At 31.0% G+C, this 20,865-nt stretch overlaps 3 protein-coding genes across 3 annotated transcripts; all 3 read right to left on the bottom strand.

Moving 5' to 3' along the window:
• Positions 1-241: 241 nt before the first annotated feature.
• Positions 242-15,213, bottom strand: LOC134701805 (dual specificity protein phosphatase 3-like). The gene is made up of 4 exons (XM_063562926.1): positions 15,153-15,213; positions 13,772-13,951; positions 12,314-12,537; positions 242-477 (listed from the first exon to the last, which is right to left on the bottom strand). Exons 2-4 carry the CDS (start codon positions 13,894-13,896, stop codon positions 263-265), a joined length of 564 nt encoding a protein of 187 aa, XP_063418996.1. The 5' UTR covers positions 13,897-13,951; positions 15,153-15,213; the 3' UTR covers positions 242-262.
• Positions 2,946-6,599, bottom strand: LOC134701809 (uncharacterized). Its single transcript, XM_063562930.1, has 3 exons — positions 5,666-6,599; positions 4,921-5,465; positions 2,946-3,223 (listed from the first exon to the last, which is right to left on the bottom strand). The coding sequence occupies exons 1-2, from the start codon at positions 6,389-6,391 to the stop codon at positions 4,929-4,931; spliced, it is 1,263 nt and encodes a 420-aa protein (XP_063419000.1). The 5' UTR covers positions 6,392-6,599; the 3' UTR covers positions 2,946-3,223; positions 4,921-4,928.
• A 1,869-nt stretch (positions 15,214-17,082) lies between the features above and the next one.
• Positions 17,083-18,476, bottom strand: LOC134701816 (uncharacterized). Its single transcript, XM_063562937.1, has one exon. It carries the CDS (start codon positions 18,279-18,281, stop codon positions 17,166-17,168), a length of 1,116 nt encoding a protein of 371 aa, XP_063419007.1. The 5' UTR covers positions 18,282-18,476; the 3' UTR covers positions 17,083-17,165.
• Between the last annotated feature and the right edge of the window lie 2,389 nt (positions 18,477-20,865).

Here is a 20,865-nt window from a genome sequence, read left to right as displayed (position 1 = left end):
AAAGTACTAGATTTAATTATTTTTGAACAATAAGCAAAGGTTTCCACTATTGAACTTAATAGATTTCAGACAGTAAAAGCCTCGCACTATTTTTTTCAAAATTTTGATAATCCTGTTTTGAAGACCAGTCTTTATACAGGAAGGATTTTTTTGTTCGATTTCTCGTGTCATCATGAATAACCTTTTTTTTCTGTGAGAGTTTATTCAATTGTTGTACAAGTACAAAAAGATAACAGCACATGTCAAAATGTTGAACTATTCATCAACTTGATGGTATATCAAAATGTCCAGCTTTCCTGAGAGTTTCATTTAAATCACAGATCTGTTGTAGAAACCCTTCATTTGGATCAATTTCTCGCTTAGCTCTGACAGTTCGTACTGCTTCTTGTGCTGTCATGTGACATTTTATCATAAGATATGCAAGAACCAACGTTGCTGATCTGCTTACCCCTTGCTTGCAGTTTACCATTACTTTTCCTGGAAGCAAAGAAATATTCAATTAATCTATATCATTATATATGAGATTTCCTTCTTAAAACTTGGAAACGGTTTCTGAAAATGTTTACAACACATTCTCATGCAACATAATTGGTAGGTTTCTTTTTGATTTGGTAATGTCAGCAATTCTCATGGCATCAATTCACAACTGATGCTATGAAACTGTACAAGCAGACGAAGTATGCCAGATGTTAAATGTTTGTGTTGATGTTGTTTTCTGTTAGTTTCATTAGAATGGAGATAACAATATTGTATTTTAAGCTTCATCATCAATTGGTGATTTCATGGTTGCAATTCTTACTATAAATTATCTGTAGGAGGAAATAATCTGAATTTATATAATTTGTTTTTTTCTCAATTAACTAAATCTTTCACCAGATATTATTCCACTTTCTCGTTAGACTGTCAAGGTACCCCCAAACACTGGTTTAACAGCTATACACTATAATCCCCATATCTTCCTAAATCTATACACTATAATCCCCACATCTTCCTATATCTATACACTATAATCCCCACATCTGCATATATATATACACTAAAATCCCCACATTTTATAGCTGACTATGCGGTATGGGCTTTGCTCATTGTTGAAGGCCGTATGGTGACCTATAATTGTTAATGTTTGTGTCATTTTGGTCTATTGTGGATAGTTGTCTCATTGGCAATCATACCACATCTTCTTTTTTATAACATCTTCCTATATCTATACACTATAATCCCCACATCTTCCTATATCTATACACTATAATCCCCACATCTTCCTTTATCTATACACTATAATCTCCGCATATTCCTATATCTATACACTATAATCCCCACATCTTCCTATATCTATACACTATAATCCCCACATCTTCCTATATCTATACACTATAATCCCCACATCTTCCTATATCTATACACTATAATCCCCACATATTCCTATATCTATACACTATAATTCCCACATATTCCTATATCTATACAGTCACTATAATCCCCACATCTTCCTATATCTATACACTATCATCCATTCACTTGCCTGAAATTTCCAGACTTATGATTTCCTTTGAGCTCTACTTATAAATTACAAAACGTAACCAGAAATGTTTAAATTAATCGAAACATTTGAAGATTAATTATAATTTTATTAAACTGGTGATATAGATTTCACATGAGAGAACAGCCAGGTGGCGCTGTCCAAGGTCATACTTCAGAGCTTTGAGGATCTAGTTGTATTTTAGGGTGGGTACAATTTCACAAGAAATTCCCAAGTGGTGGGCATGTGAAATCTATATCACCAGTTTAATAAAATTATAATTAATCTTCAAATGTTTCGATTAATTTAAACATTTTATTAAACTGGTGATATAGACGATTTCCCATGAGATTTTAGAGCACAACTAGATCATCAATCCACGTTGAATTGAAAAAACCTTCTTTAGGCTATGTTAATACCAATATTTCAAGTAATATATCTTTTAATAAACATATATACATTTGTACATTAATGCATAATGATCATAACATAATATCATAAAACACCATATTACATTTAGTTACTTGATGGTAAAATCTTCTGAGCAAAATTATTTTCAGTTTCAATAACTATTGTTTTATTATAAAATTTTTGAAATGTTTTTGCAGATTTCCACCCTGCACTTTTTAATATAGTGTCTATTTTAAGTCCTTGGCCCAATGCTGCTGATGTTGATGCTGAACGACAGCTATGTGGGCCAAAACATTCAATGTTTATTCCAGAACTTTTCATAACAGTTTTTACCCATCTAGCAATTGTACTTTTAGTAACAGATTTGTATGGTTTGACTGTAGAAATAAATACTTTTTGTTCATTATTTCTGAGAGTTTCTGTTTTCCTTACATACTCCTCATAAGTTCTCAAAATACACAATTTTTCATTAATAATATATCTATCAAATACTAAAGGTTTCATATGTACACCAGGTTTAGTTTGTTTTAACAATTCACTAACATAAGCAACCATTGTGTCTCCTTCAATTTGAACATTATCTAATTCTAATTTATATATAGTTTGACATCTTTGTCCACTCAATAACATAAACAACATAGCTAGTTTTTGTGATAACTCTAATAAAGACAACTGTTCATTGTCCGATATTTTATCAAAATATGTTAATACTTTGTTAACATCCCAAATTTTACTATATTTTGGTAAACTAGGTTTTTTAGTGAAAACACCTTTCATAAACCTTTTAACTAAAGTTTCTTTACCAATATTTCTATTACTAACTAAACTACACAATGCTGAAATAGCCGATTTAGCAGTATTTATACCACTGTAACCTACATTTTGTTCAAATAAGGAATTTAAAAACTCAAGTATCACTTCGGTAGGGGGATCAAACAAATTAATTTCCCTTTCACTTGAAAATAGTTTCCATTTCTTGAGATATGATTTATATTGTTGTGATGTACTAGATCTCCATGATTGTAGAATGATGTCGGCAACATTGTTTGAAACTCCTTTACTTTGGAGATGTTCCCTGACACACAAAAAATCCCAAGTTGAAGATTTTTCACTGGATGTAGTTTTTGTAGATTTCCTGGAAATATTAAACTTTTTTGTGGTAGTAAGTATGGTTGTTGACAAGTCTGCTGTAGAAGAATTGGAAACCATACTTGAGTTGTCCAAATTGGTGCTACAATCAATGCTTTGTTGACTTTGTCTGTAATTAACTTCTGCAGCACTTTTCCCAGAAGACTGAAAGGAGGAAAAATATAATAAACATCAGAACTTGTCCATGAAAAAGTAAAAGCATCAATAGCCATTGCATTTACATCTGGCAAAAAAGACACATACCGTTGTTTTTGTTTATTAAAGCCAGATGCAAACAAATCAACTGTTATTTTGCCAAACACTTGTTCAATTATCTCAAAAACCTCTGGTTTTAACATCCACTCCATATCCTCATTAAGTTTTCTAGACAATTTGTCAGCTGTAACATTGTCTTTCCCTGGAATATGTGCAACACTTAGCCAAATATTCCTATCAACACACCAGTACCAAATCTCTTTAGTAAGATTATGTAAAGAAGGTATACGTCCCCCAAAATTGTGTATATAAGATAATGCCACTGTGTTATCAACATACAAACGTATATGTGTATCATGAAGCATATGTCCTAAAGATTGCAATGTTAATAAAGCTGCTTTCAATTCTAAAAAATTGATATGTTCAAAAATTTCATCATGAGTCCAAAACCCATTATCAGTCAATTGGTTGGTTTTATTAAAACCACCCCAACCAGTCTTACTAGCGTCACTATAAAAAATAACTGATGGTTGTGAAATAGTCATCGACTTGCAGCTGGACATAATATTATCAATCCACCAATGAAGTAATTCTTTACTTTTAATATCCAACTCAATAATCGCATCAAAATTGCCTTGATTACCTTTCAAGGACTTATCTTTAAAATGTTCTAAATCCTTGAAATACAAAGGAGCATATTTCACCCCTGGTTCACTAGCTACCATTTTTCCTATTACTCGTGCTAAATCTCTAATTGTTACTTTCTTTTGATAGAGAAGCAGTTTACATTGTTCTATTAAATTCTTTTTCCTTTCAAGAGTTAACTGTAAAGTCATATTTAATGTGTTTATAATGAACCCTAGGAAAACAATTTCTTGAGTGGGTAAAAATACTGATTTTTCAGGATGAATTGTAAATCCTAATCCATCTAATAAAGTAACAGTATCTTCAATATTTTTCAAACACTCATGATATGTATCACCCAATAACAAACTGTCATCAATATAAGGCACATTGACGTGTCCCATTTCACGTAATTTTCCATAAACAGGTTTTAACAATTTGGTAAAAACCCTTGGGCTACTCGATAACCCTTGTGGAAGTACTTTGAATTGGTAGTGATCATTTTTCCATCTAAATCTTAGATATTTTTTATCACTTTCTTGTATTGGTACACTATAATACGCATCTTTCAAGTCAACTGAAGCCATAAATTGGTTTAATTTAATGTTGTTAATAGCAGTATGCAGAGTTTCCATTTTAAAATGTTTTTTGACAACATTATCATTGAAAGATTTGAGATTTAAAATTACTCTAACACTACCATCCTTTTTAGGTCTAATGAAAATGTTAGAATAATATCCATGAGTATCATTACATGTATTTGACACTTTTTCAATAATTTGTTTCCTTAAAAACTTTTCAATCTCTTTCTGAATTAAATCACTTTCGTGTTCATTAAATTCAATTGTTTTTGGAATAGTATTTTGAAATGGTATATTGTCTAGTTCAATTGTATAACCAGTTAAAACATTTCTTATCCACTTATCCAAAGTTAGTAAATCCCAGTTTTGAATGAATACTGAAATCTGTCCTCCAATAAAATTATCTGGAGTATTGTAAAACTTGAACATACAAGTACTTACAGATACATTTAATGTATTGTCTTTGGTTTCTTCAGTTTCTTTTTGTTTTTTGCCCAGAATTTGTCCTTTGGCCAGAATTTGTCTTTTGGCCAGTTTTTGTCTTTTGCTGGACCCCAATGACTGTCCTTTGACCAATTGTGCTTTCTTTTCCCTAAAAAAACACCTCCTGATTCCATAGATAACTTGTCTGACCTTTTGTCATCTTTGTCCAATTTGTCCACCTTTTCATCCAGATTGTCACCGAACAAAAATTCTGTAACAGGTGTGTCTACTTCACACAATTTCCTGTATTTCCCTGGGACTATAGGCCTTATCATCTGCTTTCTTTTCCTGTTTGCTGTACATATCCCATGCGTTAAAACTTTAAACAAGTCTTTGAATATGGGTTTGGTTTCACTCATGTCCCCTTTTGTCTTAATAATATTCAAAGCCTTGAGTACCATGACCAATGCTGAACTACATGTCTGAGTCACCTTTTGCATCGCCACATCTCCTTCTCGTTTGGTTTTTAGCACCTTCCATAATTCTCTGTTTACCAGAGGTACCTAAAAAATCAATTGAGCATTCATAAATGCTTGACCATTTTATCATGATAATAGAATTAATAGTACCGTTGAATAAAAACGAACTTCAATCACAAAAACATTATCGTTCAATTATAAATATACGTTTTTGCTTTATTTTGCTTAATCTTAACTATACTTTATATATCTAAAGCAATATAATATATAACCTGAAAATATACCTTTATCTTTTTGCAATTTTCAGGCACCAAATACTTGTCTGCTAACTTTTGATACTCCTCGTCTTTCAAGGGTTTCTCTATAGCTGTTTCAGCAAGTTTTGCCATAGCACTATCTATCTCAGGACCAAACTTTTTGTCCTCTTGGTACTCTTTCTCTAACTCTAGAAAAAAGTCTTCGTCTACCTCATCCAACATTTGATCAAGAGAACAACCAACATCTTGGTCATCTTGTTCCTCCTCAGACTCCATATCATCATCTGATATGTCTGACAATTCAGGAATGTCACTGACACTAACAGTTCTTGTCCTATCGGACTCTTTTTGTGAATGAGTTTTAGTTTTATTCAACTCTTTTCCACTAACTTTGTCTTGCAATTGCAAAATGTTCACGGCTAAATTAGCCATTATTTCTGTTTGGGACTTTTCCATACTGGAAAATTTGTTCATCATGTCCTTCATTGTAGGACTGTTATTGTTTTCATGATCGTTAGTTTCACTTTCGCTTTCCGGGTTGCCGGACATGCGTAGAATTGTACTTCCCTCGGGCATGCGCATTGCATCCGAACTTCTATTTATACTTCTAGTGTTCATATCGGTATCGTGGTTTCCCACTGTTTCAGAAACCTTTCCTGATTTTATTTTATATATCTCTTTTGTACGACGTTTTACCATTTCGGCAAAATTGTTCCTTTCGGACGTCGAATCACCAATATTACTATCCGCCATTTTGATGACCACTTTGGTCAATATAGCAGTGTTAATCTATTAAATCCACACGGTTTTTTAAACCATCACACAAAAATTATAGAATATCCATCAATCAAAATTGTTAATAAATAAAGAGAAAAATCCAGTAAGTCCAACAAATATATATAACGGATGAAAATGTCAAAAACTAATCAAGCTCATAAATTTGCACGTACGACCTCGGACAACAACGTGACCGCAATGACCTTGGACAGCGCCACCTGGCTGTTCTCTCATGGGAAATCGTCTATATCACCAGTTTAATAAAATGATAAATATACTTTATGGGATTTGTTCATTGTTGAAGGTTGTACAGTGACCCATATTTGTTTGATCTCTTTTGAAGAAATGTCTCATTGGCATCATACCACATCTTTTTATATATATATATAGATTTTTTTGATTTTTGATTTTTTTTTTTTTTATCCAACATATATACAATGTAATATACAACAGTACAGTTATCAAACAATAAGTTCATATGTATATATAAATGTAATATAATACAACCTATTAGAAAATGTATAGAACTTGAAAAATAACATTTTGTTTGGATTTTATAATTGTATCTTAATAAAAAGAACATACAAAAAAAATATAGAGAATTAATAAATAAAAGAATTAAAAGATGATTAAAGAAAAAGAAAAAAAACAAAAAAAGCAACAAAAAACCAATATAAAAAAAACAAAAATCATTTTGATGTCTGCCAATTTTTTCATAGTTGCTAATCCACCATAGTATCCTGTAAAGCCTCTTGGTAAATGCACCAAGCTTGATTAAACTTTTCAAAACATTTATTTTTAACTGATATCTTCTTCTCCAAAATATAATGATGCTTTATTTTTTCAATCAATGCTGTTAAACTTAACTCTCCTTTAAAATATCGTGTATTATATATATATTGTTTAATCCAGAGAAAAATATTGTTTTGAGGGTCACCTTTGTACATTCGTGTTAAATTTCCAAACAAAAAAATATCCTGTGTAAATGGTATACTAATACCGTTATGGAGAAACCACATTTCAGTTTGCTCAATAAATTGTTGTACATAATAACAATCCCACAGTATATGTTCAATTGATTCAAGTTCAGTCTTACAAAAAGTACAATATGGGTTTTGCACAATCCCAATTTTGTTTAAAAACGTATTTGTTGCCAGAATTTTATGATTAATTCTATACTGAAGCCATTGTAGCTTAGTATTTTTTGTAATAGCAAATGGTAGTTGAAAATCTTTTTCCAGTTTTGATTTTCTAAAACTAAAATTGCTTCCCATCTTTTTACTCCTGTAGGAACAGTGTTGTTTTTGTTTAGCACCAAATACATATCTTTTGATCCCTTTTTGCTTTTGAGAATGGTCTTTATAACTGATGGTATGAAAGGAGATACTAATTTATAATCTCCCCTTTTAATTTTTTTGGAAGTCTTAGTTAGCATAGAAATTATGCTATTATATTTCATGATGTCTATATCCATCTGAAAACACTCCTGAAATTGATAAAAATTTAGAAACGTACCATTCTCCCCCACACTATCATTTACATATAAAATACCCTTACTATGCCAATCTTTGAAAAAAACTGGTTTGTTATCAATTTGGAATAGGTTATTCATCCAAATTGGACTGGAAAGAAAATATTCCCAGTCGTGCAAATTCATTTCTTTTTCAATTACCATTTGCCAAGCACCCAGTACATCTTTCCAAAATTTATTCTTAATACTTTGCTGTAGTTGCTTTAAATAGCTATTACCACAACTAAATAATCTATCTTTATCAACATATGACAAAAATATATTTCGCCATTTACAATCATTTCTACAAATTCTTCTAATCCAAGTACATTTCAAACATGTAAATTAATCATTTTTAAGCCTCCATCACAATAATCTTTTTGTATTACATCTTTTTTCACTCTATGAACTGGTGAGTTCCAAATAAACTTATACATCAGTTCATTTATCTGTTTAATAATATCTTCACTTGGATTAGGTAGTGACAATATTAAATGATTTAAAATTGGCAACATAAGTGTCTTTACAACAGTAATTCGACCAATAACAGTAATGTTACGTCTAGACCATTGTTTGACTAGTCTTTTTATTTTTACAATATTTTCATCATAATTGATTTTAACTAGTTTTTCTAAATCAACATCAAAATTAACACCCAATAATTTAAAGGATGTGCTTCCCCAAGTAAGATTTTGATTTGTACAAAGTGTCTAGAGCTGTGCTGTACTTTTTACTTCCAATCCAAATGACATGAGTTTTTGAAAAATTTATATTCAAACCAGAAATTTTAGCAAACCAATCTAGTTCCAATAATGCCTCATTTAAAGATTCTTCACTACCATCTAAAAGTAGTGATGTATCGTCAGCAAACTGGGAGAGTTTTTGTTCAACATCAAGAACTTTGATTCCATTTATATTTTTGTTATCTCTTATTTTTAACGCTAAAATTTCAGCACAAAGAATGAAAAGATAAGGCGATAATGGATCACCTTGCCTACAACCCCGTTCAACAGTGAAAAAGTCTGAAAGATTCCCTCCCTGAATGACTGCTGAATTAATGTTTTGATAGAGCACTTTCACCCAATTTATAATAGAATCGCCAAAATTAAAAAATTTCAATACATTTAAAAGAAATTCCCATGAAATGGAATCAAAGGCTTTTTCAAAATCTATCAGCAATAAAAGGCCTGGTATATCATTATCTTCAGTATATTCCATGATATCATAGATCAATCTTAGATTTTCCCCAATATATCTTCCACTCATAAAACCTGTCTGATCAGTATCAATAAGTTTAGTCAAAACTGTTCTAAATCTTCCTGCTATAACCCCAGAGCCAATTTTATATACAGTATTAAGCAAAGATATAGGGCGCCAGTTTTTTGGAAAGATTAGAACTTGTTCTAAATCTTTACTTAGGCACCACCCTCCCTAACAACAGGACAGGTTAGCTACTGTTACTAAATGTATTCACACTAAAATATAGTTCCCTATAGTTCTCATGTATGTGCACATAATACACAAATAAACTGAAAAAAAACTGGGTATATTATTGGAGCAGTTCATTCAAGAATGTATGTCATTCAGGTGTGTTGATGTGCAGGCTTTTTAAAAAGCATTTGGTTAGGTAAGTGGGTATTGATTCAACTAGTATGATTGACAACTGTCATTATCACTAAACAATCAGAGGCAAGGTGGACCTTTAATTACAATGCCCCACCTCCTAAACTGCCAATCAAATTGACCACATTACCTATCAACCTCAGTCTTACATAATTACATACCACTACATTATGCATCTAATTCTTAATACACCAGTATTTGACCTCATAATTGATTACACAAATGTGTGTATTGTTTGTTTGATATTTATAAGGATGATAGATTTATTTATTGCCAATTACTTTTGATCTACATTACATAAAGTAATTCTGTAAATTCTATCTGAAAGATAAATGATTAATGGATTAACAAGATATAAAAAAAAAAAATATGAATATAAATATGAATATATAAAAGGTATTTAAGTATGGCCTATAATTTACTTGATAAATTTCCAATAATCATCTGTAATTAATTAACAATTTAGATTAGTTCACTTTTTTATCAGGAATTGGATTGAAACAGTTTTAAAATTTATAATTATTTAATTATAACAAACCATTGTTTATTAGTTTATTTCCCTCAATCATGTCAATCATTATGTCTATTTTAGTCATTTGAATTTTCATTAGAAGTAAATATATATTTTTGCAATCAAGAAAGAATCCACATTTCAATTAAATTAGTTTTTTAATTAGTTTACGTTGAAAAATAAAATTGGTTTAAAAAATACATAAAAATTTGATCAAAAGGCACTCTAAAACTTTAATTTTCAATGCCACATAACCTCTGTTTCAACTTAAAAAATGCCCCAAAACAACATTTTTAGATTATTTTTGTTGGCACTTTAAAGCTTTTAGCTGTCGGTCTAAATTTATGTTTTACAAGCTCGTTTATCCTCATACTGGAAAAGCAAATTTCCTTATAAAGACCTGCTGTAAATGCAATTTTCAGCAATAGTGTTTTATAAATGTTCATTTTTCCCCACCGTACCTTAATATGAAATAATTCAAACTTCTGTTCTAATCTTTCCATGAGTGATATCCATCACTTTGATTAAAAAATGTCTAGGTTTGTTACCCTTTGGAAGACATGTAATTATCCCCTGTTTTTGAGTAACAGAAAGTTCCCCTTTATCATACCCTGCATTCAAGGATCTTACAACAAAAATTTTTAAGTCAGGCCAGAAAAATTAAAAAAAATCACTTGAAAAACCATCTGATCCAGGCGTTTTATTGCTTTTCATTCTTTTTAAAGTTTCACCAGCTTCCTGAACTGATATTTCACCTTCTAGTTTATCTTGTTCATCCAAAGATAACTTTCTAACATTTACATTTTGTAGACTATTTTCAATATCTTTAGGTTTACAACATTCAACATCTCTGTTTTTGTACAAATTTTCATAAAATATTTTAACCTGTTTAAGTATTTCTTTTTGGTTAGTTACAATATCACCATTTTCTTTTTCAACCTTTGGAATAATCTTGCTGGTAAAATTCTTAGATTCAAGTCCACAAAAATAACTTGTGGGTTTTTCTCCCTCTTCTATCCACTGTATTCTAGATCGAACTATTTTACCATGCATTTTTTCCTTTCTGAATTTTTCTAGTTCATTTTTTTTGTCTTCCAATTGCTGTATAGAACCTGAGTTTGCATTTTCTTCTAAAATATTAATGTCATCTTTTAAAGTTTTTTCCCTTCTCTCTCTTTCCTTCTTTTTGAAGCTAGAGTATGAGATAGTTTTGCCCCTCACCTCCATTAATAGAGTTTCCAAAAACAACTGACTGTTAATTGTAAAATAAAGATCATTATTATTCACTTCATTAATATTGTCAAAATTATATACCAAGGCTGCATACTGTTTTTTTACATCCAAAATTTTTTCCTTGGTAACATTAACATAGTCAGCATCATACAACAAAGAATTATTGAACTTCCATAAACCTTTCCCCCTAATGAATGGATTCTATTCAAGTTCTAGAATAATTCTAGAATGATCCGATCGGTAACTGGGTTCTACACAGCAATTTTTCAAAAACGACAAAATGTTTTCAGAAAATAAGAAAAAATCAAGCCTAGCTTGTTTGAAAGGTGATTTTTTTCTCCAAGTGTATCTACACAGGTCAGGAAAAAGTTCCCTAAAGGGGTCAACTAGAGATCTATCATCAATCAATTCTAATAGTTTGTCTCTAGCATTAGGATTATTTATGTGTAAATAATTATAACAATCTAAACTTGGATTTAACACAAGATTAAAATCTCCACAGATAACAAAAAAAACACTCATTTTCAAAATCATCAATAATTGACATAATATGCTCATAAAAAAATGGACTGTCAGTATTTGGGCCATATATAGTTATGAGAGTAAAACGGACTTTATCTACAACCAAATCCAAAGCTAAGTAGTTTCCATCAATGTCCCTTTTTTCTTTAAGTACTTTCCACTCAAAATTATTTTTAAACATAATAGCTACACCTCTTGAATTTGAAGAAAAGGATGAAAAGTAGCATTCATATCCCCATAACATTCTTATACTATTTTCTTTATCCACTGTGAAATGAGTGTCTTGAAGACAATAAATGTTATGGTTTCCAGATTTTAGAAAACTAAATACATCCCTCCTTTTAGATAAATCACCCAGACCCTGGCAGTTAACAGACAGTATCTTTAAAGAGCCCATAATGGTTTGAAATATGTGTACATCATCATTTCATATAAGCATGCATTTTTACATATGATCATCCATATTATACATTCACATGAGACACATATATAGATTTACCTCCACTTTTTAATCCTGTTTCTATAAAAGTTGCTCCTTTCTCAAAATAAATGGAAAGGTCAAAGTTCATTTGGTCTGTAGCTTCTAATCCCATATACTCAATGTTAACTTTATGGTACATTACATCATTTGCATTCACATGATAATTGGAATTTCCTTGTGCCACATTAAGCAGATGAGTTATTCCTAAATTTCTCAGGCCTACTCTGCTTAGTGCTATTGTACTATGATAAAAAGGTCAAAGTTACAATCATATTACATTCGACTTAACATAAAATATTCTTAAACCAGTTGTTACCATGATGGGGTTATGTTCTTCTTGTATATTTTTTGTTCATGGTGGTATGATACTAAACCCCTAAAGAAGGGATTGTGCTTAATTTTCATATGATGAAGACATAATCTTTCAATCAGTGTACGGGTAATTGAGGTCTAGAGCTGGTATGTCAGTAACTGCTAGTAGTTCTTTAATATATTCTTAATTTATGTTGATCATTGTCATTTTGTTAGTTTCTTCTCTTACCTATTGTAACATCAGACTCAAGACTTTTTTTAAACTGAGTTGTACTGTGTGTATTGCTGTGTGTTTGATTTTTCTAAATTAACTAGAAGTATAGGGGGAGAGTTTATATCTCACAAAACATTTGAACCCCATCATATATGTGCGCCTATCCCAAGTCTTGAACTTCTGGCTAATGTTAGTCTTGTATGTTTTTTTTACATTTAGTTTAATTTATAATTTTCAGAGTTTAGTGTGATGTCCACTTTCTCTTAACTAGTACATAATATATACCTTTTTATTAAGAAGCCAGCTTAAGCTGAAGCTGAGTGTGAGATTTTCTCACTGTGATAAAGACCTGTTGGTGGCCATGAGCTGTTATCTGCTCTTTGACCATTCCCCTTTCTATTCTCAAACATATTCAATGTTTTGACAATATATAATAATTTAACTCATATATGAAGCTGTTAATGTTAAAGATGGATGAAAATATTTGCCACAAAAAAAACCAACTATATCAGGCATCCCAAAAACTTGAATCAGTATAATACAAAAATTACATATGCCTTTTATTAATCATCTCTATCAGGTTTAAATATGGAAGTATATTGTAATGTTTGATGCAGGGAAAAAAAAGAAGGTGTATTACTTACATGAATGGCTTTCCTTATCAAAACTTGTAAAATCATGACTAATTCATTTAATCACTTCTACTGTGGATTCATTTATTTTTTTGGGTTTCAATATTCACCGATTTTTGTAAATTTGTCTTTTTTTAGATATTTGATTTATTTAATGGTTTTCTGATCTCTGCATATCGGTACAAAGCCTACAGAAATTGTGTAATTTGTTGACCATTTGAGCTTGTGGCTCACTGACTATCAATGAAATCCATTAAAAAATTGGTATTCAATAATAATTCAACGAATAATTATGAATCCTCATTATTTTTCACTTACTCCTCTCCGAGATATAGATTTGGATATACTTCATCATAAGCAGTGGAGGGTAGCATTGTTAATCCACCAGTTGGAGCAGTAATCACATTTTGAAGTTCATCAACTGTACACTTTTTTTCATCCATTTCAATTGGGTTTTTTGTCCACAAGGCCAATTGTAATAAGTCGCATTATAAAACACTGCATAAGATAAAATAATAATTATTTTCAAAAGAGGACCTGTGACATTAGAATTTAGTACTACATGTACAATAGATAGAATGAGATACATAAACATTTTACCATTTGCACGGTATAAATAAGACCAACCTAATAGAACCTTAATGCATTGGCTTAAATTGTTTATTTGGTTTCATCTTGAATATGAAATATTTGCCATTAAATTTAAAGCAAAAACAAAACCTTTTAAATCAATCAAAACTAGATAATGAATCAAATTATCTTATCAAATCAAAATAACTTACTACAATGACAAAATACTGAATTCTTCAAAAAGTGCATTATAATAATTGTGATAATGTTCAAAGTGTGAATTGCTATATATATGTATATATATATAAAAGTCTATAAAAAGGACCAACCAGCAAATTTACTATGTGCCGGATCGTCTAGAATAGGCGATACTATGCAGATAAGGAAAAAATTATATCAGTCTAAAGATTTGCACAACGGTGCTGATATAAGGTGTTATTAAACGAAAATGTTGTTATAAAATCGTGTTGACAAATATTTCGGCTCAACAAATGGCCTTCTTCTTGTGTCACAAGTTTTAACAATATATATATAATTTTATATATTGTCAAATTTTTATACTTATGTTTTTAAAATAAAGGGAATTTTGCACTGAAAATTAAGGATGTTGTTTGGAGGGTCTAAATATGTGGCTTTAGATATATTCTATTATGTCACAAGAAAGTTACAAATCTATAGTGTCATTTCTTAATATAGGTTTTTCATAGATAATAATAATGATGGTGATGCATGGCTGCGTAGCATCCATATTTCAAAGATTGTGTGCCCCACATATCAAATTCTCTGTTTATACTGGGATAAAAGTATAGTTAAAACATTGTTAAAGTAAATTGTATATTGTTTATAATGATATTGTCTGTATGATATGCCCTCCTGGGGCTGGGGCCCTAATTTGGTAAATAAAGATATTCTATTAGTATTCTATTCTATTCTATATTATGTCCCTTGTCTAAATTCACATTCCTTTTACTTCAAGTTAAGTTGAGGCATTGTAACAGATTTATCTTTTACGATTTTTCAGTTGCATGTATGAGTACTAACCTCTATTAATAATATCGATATGTTCTATAATAGTAGGTAAGATTTTATGCCATAAAATTATAAATAAATTATGGAAATGAAAACTTACCAAAACAAACAAAACGAAAGTGAAACCGGAGACGATAACTAAATATAGTTCGGAGACGGACTACTAGGATATTCCGTATAACGAAGAAATCTGGTAAAAACTCCACTCGAATTTCTCTGCAGAAATCTGAATCCGATGCACGGGCCACCGAGCCCCCTTTAAATCCGCCTATGGATAGAGTAAATTGTCATTATCACCTGGAAAAATAGAGACGAAAGAAAGAATAGTGTGTTATAAAACTGTTAACAATAACTGGAAAATATAACAGTTATAGAGTACTCCAATATGGATAACAGTAATGAGGGGGGGGGGGGGGGGGGTCAGTAATGAAGGCTGTACAGATAAGAAATCGTACAATTTGTTTAAATCAATACTGAAATCATTTTCAGGCTATAAATCTTGTCACAGAAAAGCGCTATGTTTTAAGATAAAGCTAGAATTGATTAGATGCGGGCATAAAAAGTTGACTGAGAATATTGAGCCGGAACCCCTCATCCAAACCCTCTATGACATATGTGCATTTCAGATTGCCCCCCTCAATTCTAAGTAAATGATCACGTCTAAATAAAATTTACTTTCCTGGCTGAACTATGAAAATCTCAAAGGAAACGCCATGATATTTTTCACAAAACATCCCATTTATCTTTTTAACTAGATAACCTTTTTTATGTTGGCAGCGTCAGTTTGAAAGAAGGAAAAAAAGCGGGTTTCGCCAATTGCTTGTTTAATTGAAAGGTAAGAATAGCTGAACTCTGATACACATTGTTAGCACAATAGAACCATCTGAAGACGAGTGGAATTTGAATATACGCATACACTTCAAATATTTTCAGATTTACGGAACTAAAGTCAAATGAGACCTACAGTTCACATTTCATTGACTTTGTGTAAGTTTTTCGTCCGGGATTTTATATCAGCAACAACAAGATATAAGATCATCAATTTTTTTGAAAATATGGATTTTGAATGGGGAATATAGGTGGCATCACCATTACAAAAGAAGGTCATCAACGGTTTTACATAGATTTCTTATTTCAAAGACTTTAGTTAAGTTTGTGGTGACCAACATTTATCTTCCACATGAGCAGATATTAGATATTGTGGATCGACTAAGTTCACTATTATGATAATGAGGTAAAAATGTAAGACCCCTCAATTAACAGACTGCTTTCACTGACACCCAATGTTGGAAATTGTGGGATTGGATTTCAGTTTCAATCTTATCAGGGACATATCCTTATATGGCTGCTATCCACTTGCAAATCCTCTGTTTATAATGACCATCTCTTAACGATATACAATCAGTAAAGGTTATATACAGTCTGAATGATCAACGCTTCAAAAAAATGTTTTGAATGCGTAATATGATGTCAGTATCGTTATTGGTTATGTTGTATTGAACTCTTCTTTCAGCACACATCAATGTGCTGATGTTATGCTTTTTTTTTTATGAAAGTGAAGATTGCGGAGTTTGGAAGCATGTAAATGTATATGCTTAGTGAATGTTTCAAATGGTTTCTGTTCAAGTTGATAACATCTTTTTGGAATAGAACGTATTTTTTGATTCTTTTTTATTCCTGAGTATTAAAAGTAAGGAGATGTGCAATGATCACCATTATGCTGACAACTTTAAATATAAAAAAATATATGTGGTATGATTGTCAATGAGACAACTCTCCACAAGAGATCAAACGACTCAGAAATTAACAACTATAGTTCATCGTATACGGTCTTCAACAATGAGTTTTTGTTTATGGTAGTCCTGTAGAAGATTAAAAACTGTTTGAAGAGGAAGAGAAAAACTTGATCATGCCATCTAACTTTGTTGTGATTCATATACTGTACAAATTGTCTGTACTAAGGATGAAGAAATATTTTCTTACTTTAAAAAAATACAAAATTCAGTTTTATATTTATTTATTTTGCACAGTAGTATCAATTCATTAACAATAAGCAATAACATTAATAACAAACAGTAGCACTAGATTAATAGTTCGATAGTCACTATAAAGTTCATAACATTTTCTGCATAGCACGGCGACGTTTCTGACGGGCAATCTCTGTCAATGTACGAGTGTTGTTACTGCGGTTCCTTTTGTTGGCGAACCACTTCTTTACTTGCTCGACTGTGACATTACCCTGCACTGCTATCTGATCAATGACTGTTCCTGATGGGTATGGATGTTCTAGATGATTTTCGTACCAGTCTTCCATTACCCGGATAGCTTTCTTTGATAGTTGTGGGCGTGGTTTGATGATGGATGGTTGTTGTCGGATGACAGCTGTGGACTCCTCTAGAAGCGTCAGGCTCTTTTCTACTCTTTCCATGAATTGATGTAACTGTGTATCGAAGTATCTATTGAGTGATCTTTGGTAGTCAGCATAATACGGCTGCTGATGCAGAGTGCGAAATCTGTCGGTTTCTACGATGGCTGCTTGGTACCGATAAAAGTTTGAAAGTTGCTTAACATCTTGTGGAAATCTTGGCTCCAACTTGCTGAACCTCGACTGGAGCAATTGTTCTCTGTAGAATACATCTGGCTGTGGTTGAGTTGTCATGGTCAACATCAGCGAATCTGGCATTGATTTTGTTGTAGTCTTACATTCGTTAGCGAGTACATACTGCAAATCACCAAAAAATGGGTTGCTTGCAAGTGGGCTATCTGGTGGTGGTGATCCTAGTAGACCTGATAGTGAGTCGTTGAATCTGCTGTCACCACTCGGACTGAAGTATGATGGTGTCGTTTGAATTGGTGATGGTCGACGCTTGTTTGTTGGTGTAACCATGGCTGTATTTGACTGGTACTGACATGACTTATGATATGCATAGTTGCTTGACAGTTCATGGTTGTTATGTGCAGGTGGTGGAGCTTCATTAGACAGGTACTGGCAGGATGATTCTGAAGCAGTTAGATGCTGGTCTCTGTTACTGCTTGCATTGGTACCAAGGTATTGGTCTAGACAACTACTATCATTATCACTGCTGATGTCGTGAATGGTGGCAGCGACAACATCTGACAGTGTAGTTGTTGGTGTCAAAGTCAGGATATCTTGGTCGTAGATGGCAGCACTGGTAGTTGAGTTTTCCATTTCAAATTTTGAGAAGTTACTTTCACAATTCGAAGACATTGAGTGAAAGATGACATGATGGCAATGAGTAATGACAGGGTATTTATTTGAGATGTTCCTGTCAGCTTGGGGTTTGTTCAGTGTTTCTATTGGTTAATCAAAGTAACGTGATTGCTCAGATTAAAACAATCTCATTTCATTGGTTTGTAATAAGTGAAGACTTAAAATATTGTCAAGATTTAATCAAACAATTATAATTAATCAAATTTGATTGGCCCTAAAGGTGAACTTTAAAAACTTTTGCGAGCGCCTCAGAAAAATGAAGTTGTAACAAAACAGTTATAAACTGACATTTTCAGAAAACAGACATGTATAAAATATTGAGTTAATCAAACACTATATATAATTCTTCGGCAACCCAGAAAAATAAACGAAGATGTTGTAAATGAAATGCATGCAATAAATGCAATATATAGCGGAAATATAACAGAAAACATAGCGAATGAAATAAGTTAAAAATAACAAGACTTTTACAATTAAATTAAAGGATCACTAATAAAATTGTTGGTCTTCATTTTTTACATTTAGTAAAAGCTAAATGGATTTAAGTGAAACTAAGTCAAAACTTTTTCTAGCGTATCAAAATTTTGCAACATAAAAAATAAATATTACAAGCTGTGTTTAATTTGAAAATCTGTTTGGAAAGTTTCAATGCATGTCCAGACTTCAGATAATAATTATTGTGAACTAGATAATAAAAAATCAATAAAAATGAGAACATTTACAGAAACGCTTGCATGTGCAATAATAAAATACAATCGGACAAAACACGTTTCTCTGTAGAAATTGGGACTGCACTATTCATATAGTCATGACGGTCTTACATTGTATTTGTTGTTATACAATACTATTAGTATTTGTTGTTATAAAATTGTATTTGTTGTTATAAAATTGTATTTGTTGTTATAAAATTGTATTTGTTGTTTTACATTGTATTTGTTGTTATACAATTGAATTTGTTGTTAAAAATTTGTATTTGTTGTTATAAAATTGTATTTGTTGTTTTACATTGTATTTGTTGCTATACATTGTATTTGTTGTTATACAATTGTATGTGTTGTTATACACTGCATTTGCTGTTATACATTGTATATGTTGTTATATAAAATTGTATTTGTTGTTTTACATTGTATTTGTTGTTTTACATTGTATTTGTTGTTTTACATTGTATTTGTTGTTATACAATTGTATTTGTTGTTATACATTGTATATGTTGCTATACATTGTATGTGTTGTTATACACTGCATTTATGTTGTTATATAAAATTGTATTTGTTGTTATACATTGGTTGTTTTGGGGTTATATTTATAGATCGAAATACTGATTCAGAAAATTTCTAAATATAAGACTAACTGTGCAATAGTAAAAAGGTTATTTATATTTGGACTGATTGTTATGATTTCTTGTACTATTTATATTTTCCATGTCAATATACAGTTTATACTTTTATTTAAATTATGTTAGTATTTGCTTGTGTATTGAATACATTTTATTTTGAATATCAAACTATAAGTTATTTTTTGGTTTTTTTTCAATCTTGTTTTCAGAAGAAATACTGTTTCTTTCATGTTAAGTGTGTCCTTTTGATTTTCAATCCAATCAAAATTTTGAGCTGAAAGTTGATCAATCTTCAAAAATTTCAATTACTCCAATCAGGTTGTTTGGCTTGGGAAATCATTTCAATTTATTTTTCACACAAAATATACATGGCTTCCACCGAGATGCAATTAAGTAATTAGGATACCAATCAAATTGAATATAACAAATCTAGCTTATGGATTAGTTTCCATACCAAGAGGATTTAATTTCCATGTTGAAAAAGACCCCCCCCCCCCCCAAAAAAAAAAAAAAAGAAAAAAAGAAAAAAAAATACAGATTGCCATCGCATGGTTGTAGTAATTTTAAACATTAGTCTAGCGATGATTATTTCAGTTACGTATTAAAGTAAGACATTGGTGTATATGCAAGTTAAAGTACAAAAAGAAGTAGTATGATCGTGGATACATTTTTTTTTATAAATTTCTATTTGGAATAAAATATAGCATGTTGTAAGATTTTGATATTTTTTTTCTTGAAAGTTCTGTTCAAAAAGTATTTTTTATTCTATTTTGATAATTTACCCGACGTATTCTGTTTTCTTACAGCATATTGTCAACTTAAACGGTGTGAAGTTGTTATTCATAGTATATAGTACTATAGTATAGTAGTATAGTTTAAAAAACCTCATTGGAAACATGGACTTGTACAGTTTATAGTAATATTCATATTCAAAACAGTTGTTTTTTTGCTTTTTCGGACTATTTTTCTCTCTTTCTCTCATTCTTTTTATTTTTTTCTATCAGGGCGTATACTGTTTGTTTCATATTTAGTTCTTTGTTTTGATTTTTAATCTAATTAGAGGATTAATCTTTTCTTCAAGTTTGGCTTGGAAGATCATTTCATAATTTTGTTATCTCACAAAACACATGGCTTCTACCGAGATGTCATTAAGTCACGGATCTTACAAATCAATTTAATTGACACAACTAGACAGACGAATACACTTTTATATCCATCCAAAAATATTTTATATATTCAAATTCA

The sequence above is a fragment of the Mytilus trossulus genome, unplaced genomic scaffold (assembly GCF_036588685.1).
Source record: "Mytilus trossulus isolate FHL-02 unplaced genomic scaffold, PNRI_Mtr1.1.1.hap1 h1tg000343l___fragment_1__unscaffolded, whole genome shotgun sequence".
In the NCBI taxonomy this organism is placed as follows: Eukaryota; Metazoa; Mollusca; class Bivalvia; order Mytilida; family Mytilidae; genus Mytilus; species Mytilus trossulus.
Note: the sequence above shows the minus strand (reverse complement) of the source record. Positions and strands in the feature narration are given on the sequence as shown.

Coding starts and splice junctions, on each gene's coding strand:
- LOC134701809 (XM_063562930.1), bottom strand. CDS start 6,391: ATGGCGGATAGTAATATTGGTGATTCGACGTCCGAAAGGAACAATTTT. Junction 5,466..5,665: donor AAAATTGCAAAAAGATAAAG/GTATATTTTCAG, acceptor TTGATTTTTTAG/GTACCTCTGGTAAACAGAGA.
- LOC134701805 (XM_063562926.1), bottom strand. CDS start 13,896: ATGGATGAAAAAAAGTGTACAGTTGATGAACTTCAAAATGTGATTACT. Junction 12,538..13,771: donor AATCTATATCTCGGAGAGGA/GTAAGTGAAAAA, acceptor TTTTTATCATAG/TACAATAGCACTAAGCAGAG. Junction 478..12,313: donor AACAGGATTAAAAAGTGGAG/GTAAATCTATAT, acceptor CTTTGCTTCCAG/GAAAAGTAATGGTAAACTGC.
- LOC134701816 (XM_063562937.1), bottom strand. CDS start 18,281: ATGTCTTCGAATTGTGAAAGTAACTTCTCAAAATTTGAAATGGAAAAC.